Source organism: Leucopleurus acutus (genome assembly GCF_964270905.1).
Source record: "Leucopleurus acutus genome assembly, chromosome: 19".
Taxonomy (NCBI): Eukaryota; Metazoa; Chordata; class Mammalia; order Artiodactyla; family Delphinidae; genus Leucopleurus; species Leucopleurus acutus.
In genome coordinates this window covers 20148511-20154139 of record NC_139161.1, presented here as the reverse complement: position 1 = coordinate 20154139, position 5629 = coordinate 20148511, and the positions used below count along the sequence as shown (strand labels likewise).

Genomic DNA, 5629 nt, shown 5'->3' with positions numbered 1-5629 from the left:
TTTCAGCTATCACTAAGTTCTAATGTGATGTTAAAATTTCCCACATACAGGGGCTTCCCTGGTGGCGCAGTGGTTGAGAGTCCGCCTGCCGATGCAGGGGACACGGGTTCGTGCCCCGGTCCGGGAAGATCCCACATGCCGCAGAGCGGCTGGGCTCGTGAGCCATGGCCGCTGAGCCTGCGCGTCCGGAACCTGTGCTCTGCAACGGGAGAGGCCACAACAGTAAGAGGCCCACGTACCACAAAAAAAAAAAAAAAAAAAAAATTCCCACATACAAAATGACTATAATTTTCATTCTCATGAGGAAGACACTATGTAAATAATGAATAATGTGTACATTATTATTTGTAACGGTAATGCAGCTAGATCATAATCTAGAACTTCATTTCTGGGTAAAATATTGCATTTCTTTAAAAATATTCAGAAATAATTTAGTTGACTTGCAAAAGTAAATTTATTGAAGCATAGAAACAATTAGAGCAAAGCTGTCATTTCAACTTTTTCAAGAGAATTCTAATAAGAAAAGAAAAAGTTGCAGAAAAATTGGTTAGTCATCTATTTCTGTATGGAAACTTTTTCCCGAAGTTAGCCGGAAAGATGGCTAGATTGATGCAACTTCTTCATTCGTGTCTTTTAGATTGTTTTCTCTGAAGGACACTCTTGTTGATCTGGAAATTGCCTATTTAAGTTTCATCTCAGAAACGTTGCTGACTTGAGATGAGACAACTTTGCCATCCACCACCTCCTCTATGATGGTCTTTAGTCACTCTAGTCTAGCTTGGATCTGAAAATCAAAGAATCACAATGTCAGTCTGGAAACTGTCACAGAAATATACATTAAGAGAAATCCAAATGCATTCGCTGAGTATGTTCTGTCTGGGTAAGATGACGTGAACACTGGTATACACTTTTTATATGACAAGCAATGTGTGCCTTTACGTTTCAATTATAAAATCATCAGGAACATGAAAAAAATATCTACCTCTTCCTTGGACAGAACAGCTTCCAGATCTTGAGTCACTAGACATGGATGAATCCCTGGATCCGGTGTTTCTGGACCCCATGTTTCTGATCCCGAGTTTCTAAAATCACATCCTCCAAAACCAGAACCACTGGAGAAAAAAAAGAATTGTTTTCCTTTGCAGTTTGCAAAGGCAGGAGAAACCCTCCATGCAGAGGGCTCTTTCCCATGAAGGCAGCTGTCATTTGATTGGACTCTTTTACTTTATAAATACAAGTCTGGTCCCCAAGCCCCTTTTTGGTTTCATAATGTAAATACACCAAGGTCTGCGTTTAGCATGTTCCTGACTTTCATTTACCCTCCTTCTCCATCAAGCAGGCAGTGGTAGGGATCAGTCTCCATCTCCAGGCGGGTCTTGATGTCCAGCAGCTGCTCATACTCTGTGTTCTGGCGTTCAGTCTCACCCCAGATCTGGCAGATCTGCTCCTCCAGGCCGCTGATCTGCATCTGAATTTGTGACAGCTGTACCATGTAGCCAGCCTCCGTGTCAGCCAAGGTTCCTTCCAGGGAGCTTTTCTTTTCTTTTTTTTTTAACATCTTTATTGGAGTATAATTGCTTTACAGTGGTGTGTTAGTTTCTGCTTTATAACAAAGTGAATCAGTTACACATATATATATGTCCCCATATCTCTTCCCTCTTGCGTCTCCCTCCCACCATCCCTATCCCACCCCTCCAGGCAGTCACAAAGCACCAAGCTGATCTCTCCAGGGAGCTTTTCTAAGGGAAAAAGCAAATAAAAATTTCATGATGAAAATAAATCATTGGTTGATTTAAAAAATACATTTTATAAGATACTAGGAGAAATGCACTTTCCATGAGTTACAAGCTCTATTGCTCTATCATTGCTTCCTTAATTTTTGTTGCCATTACTTTTTTAAAACAAAATCTTTTATGGAAATAGATATATTACTTTTAACTGGAATGTCTCATGCTTTCAACAACCACAATACAGTCCTCCCTAATCCTGCATTTATTATGTGCCAAGTGGAACATCTTGGCAAAGAAAACCGAATTGCTCCACTGGAGATTTTTGAAAAGCTCTTTGCACAAACCATGGCCAGTTGGGACTGCAGCTCAATTTCCAGGGCTTGCAGAGTGCGTTTCAGTTCTGTGATCTCATTCTTGGTGGAACTGGCTGGCCTGGCACCAGCATCGGTAGAGATCTGTGCTTGCAGAGATGCGCTCTGAATACAAATGAAATGCAGTCTCGTTGCAGGCTGATGATGAGTTGAGGCTGATGAGATGGGGCTGATGAGATGAGGCTGATGAGATGAGCGGAAGTGGCGTGTGTGTGTGTGTGTGTGTGTGTGGCTGCGGGCAGGGCTCGGAGGCTCAGGGTGATGATCTACCTGCTCGTTGAACTGCTCTTCAGCCTCGCAGTGGTTCTGCTCAGCCAGGTCCTCATACTGTGCCCTCACGTCATTCAGTAACTTAGTCAGGTCCGTCCCTGGGTTCAGTTCTACGGTCACATCCCCTCCGGAGCTTCGTTGCATACTCTTCATTTCCTAGCATGAAGGGAAAATAGACCAGAGTGATGAAAACTGAAAAGCAATGACTTCCTAAAATGTGCTTAAGCCAACAAAAGGTTGAAACTAGCACACTGAAGGGGAAAAAAAGAACCCAACAAAGTCACATATAATTTTCTCATCATTACTTTTCTCCCCTGGTTATAGAAGTTGGAAATCCATCCAGATGGAATTTACTGTCATAGAATGGATGTGGGGGAAACTCTGTAGGCCAGTCATTTAATCGTGGACCGTGTTCCTACCTCCCGGTGGTTCTTCTTCAGGTAGGCCAGCTCCTGTGTGAGGCTCTCAATCTGCATCTCCAAGTCAGAGCGAGTCATGGCCAGGTCATCTAGCACTTTCTGCAGGCCATTGATGTCAGCCTCCACGGGCTGCCGGAGATGCAGCTCGTTCTTGTATCTGGAAGGGTACAGTACAGCCCATTTCAAAGAGTACAGTCCATCCTTTTATATTCATGAAAATATTTTCTCCCCTGAGCAATTTGATCATTGAAGGCTAAGTTTTCTCTTAGGGGTTTTTCCCTTGTAAAGAAAAATCTGAGCCTTACATTAATTCTATTGATGGCCAATATTTTTGATAACAAAAATTTCATCCTGAAGCTGCCTTTCTTTTCTCGTTGGTGAAATGATGGTTTTCAAAATGTACCCTTGGGATGTTTGTGAATTCAGGTCTTGATCCCCTAAAAGGTTTCTTTAAAATTTAGAGTAAACTAAGCCAAGGGATTGAATTTTATTTCCCTTAGGACGTTTGTTTTCAAGTCTTCGTTTTTCTTACTTCAGTCTGAAGTCATCAGCAGTCAGTCTGGCATTGTCAATTTGCAGAACAATCCCAGCATTTTCAATAGTGGCAGTAAGGATCTAGAAAAGACAATAATAGTGAATAAATCATGGATGCCTTTTACCTGTGTCTACATGCCCACCTGTGAGAGTAGATGTCTCCTGAGTTAGCTTTTAGAGGTGAATTGCTTTGAAAATGTGCTTAGTAATGACACTGCATTGATAATCCTAATGTATTTAGACATCTTTCTGCAAAAATTAACAACTTGCACATTTATCGGAATGGGCCTGGAACGTTGCTTTACAGAACACAATCCTCTGAATATTTCTGATGCTTTGGAAGATCAGTTGTTCTATGGGCTCTTTCAGAAACAGTGTGAAACATGAATTCCACTTCCAAAAAAGTCTTTAAAAATATACTTCCCATACAACCGTGGTTAAACATTTTAGATTCCACCACATTCTCATACAATATTTGCACCAGACTTTCTAGGAAGAAAAATAGTTGTAAGACGATTTAAATCTAGCAAGACACTAAAATACATCAACCTGCCAGAATTAATCACGAAATAATTAGATGAAGCTTGTGTCAACTCATAGCCATCACTCTTATGTTAATCAGCTACCTGGCATTGTATAAATTTTACTCTTATGTAGAAATACTCAAATGTAAGATGCAAACAAAATTAATGCGGTTGGATGTCGTGTATACAATACTGTCATAGTTAAAGCACACCAAGTCCCATTTTACATATACAACAAAACAGATGTTTTCAAATAATTCCTTGATTTAAATTCACCATCATGGTCCATGATCTGAATAAATGGGAAAGCTACAGAAGTAATAGAAATTCAGACATGGCTAGTGTCTCACCTGATTCCTAAGATCTTCAATGATTGGATAGTATTTGCTGTAATCTCTTCCAGCTCCACCAACTCCAGACCCAGGCCCAAATTTGTCATACCACTCCTTGATTTTGTTCTCCAGATCGGCCTTCTCCAGGGCTCTGACTTCGTCTAGGTAATTGGCCAGCCAGTCACTGAGGTTCTGCATGGTTTGCTTTTCACCTCCAGAGAAAAGCCCCCCATGGCCAACACCACCACCCATACCACCAGCATAGCTGTAGAAGCCTCCGCTAGCACCCCCCGCCGAATCCAGCCCCTCCACCAAAGCCAATCCCAGAGGCTGAAGCTCCTCCCAAACCGCCCCCTATTGAGCAGCTACCAAAACTCCCTCCAAAGCTGCCTCCAAAGCCCCTGCTGGAGCCCCCACTCAGGCCACAGCTGCCGGCCCCTCCTCGGAATCTCCGGGCAGAGCCTTCCCCCAGACTGCCTCTGCTTCTGCTGCTGAAGCTGCTGCCACCAGCCCTGGAGGAGGACACTAGAGATGAGCAAGACATGGTGTTCCTGCAAAGGATTGGTTTGTCCAGGTGAGGAGAGGAGATCGGGAACAACCTATTTGCAAGCTGCCTTTTTGGCCCTTATATACATACTTTTAGGGTATTCCTTTTCCATGTCAGTTCTTAATTCCTGTTACCCTTTTGCTCATCCTCAATTGGATATATTTTTTTTTCCTCCCGAATTCACTCTACTGGCTTTTTTTCTGAAGCTGGGTCAGAGCCTCAGGGCATTTACTATATCAAGAAAAAAAGAAAAAAAAAGGTGGACCAAAGCAAAAAAAACTATTTTTCAGAATTATAGTTTTAATCTTTCAGAGGTTTTGATGAGTGATAATTCTTTTCTGAAAGAGCAATTTTGTTAAATTTGCTTCATGATTTCCCAGTTGCAGAGCACATCCCCAGATTAACAGATGTAATTAAAATACTTACTAGGACCAGAATGGAAATTTCCCATCAAACTTGTGACTTTTTGTTCATATTGTTCTCTTAAAGTAGAAATGAGCTTTAGAATCAGCATTTGTTTCAGATTTACTTAATTGTCCTTCTCTGTGATTACTTCAATCAGCATATTTCTAAGGTTGTTGAAGTTTGTGATTTTAGATGATTGTGCTACAAAGATGCTTTTCTTTCTGATTGAATTTGACTCTGATATAATGATACCAATTTCCTTCTTTAGAATCAAATCCTAAGAAACAAAGAGATAATGTTGATTTCTCTGATAGCTGGAGAAGGGGATCTGAGTCACTTCTTTTAAAATTTATTTATTATTATTTTTTTGGCTGTGCCACAGGGCATATGGGATCTTAGTTCCCTGACCAGGGATTGAACCCATGCCCCCAGCAGTGGAAGCACAGGGTCCTAACCACTGGATGGCCAGGGAATGCCCTGAATTTATTTTAGTTTTT

General features: G+C 41.5%; 1 protein-coding gene across 1 annotated transcript; it reads right to left on the bottom strand.

The window, feature by feature from the left end:
* Positions 1-679: 679 nt before the first annotated feature.
* On the bottom strand, positions 680-4724 carry KRT24 (keratin 24; the record flags this gene model as incomplete). The annotated part of the gene is given in 12 exon segments (XM_082860980.1): positions 680-760; positions 762-773; positions 777-784; positions 983-1072; positions 1075-1112; positions 1320-1537; positions 2075-2206; positions 2372-2527; positions 2791-2947; positions 3323-3405; positions 4199-4472; positions 4474-4724. Coding segments are annotated over 12 exon segments (1500 nt in total).
* Positions 4725-5629: the final 905 nt, after the last annotated feature.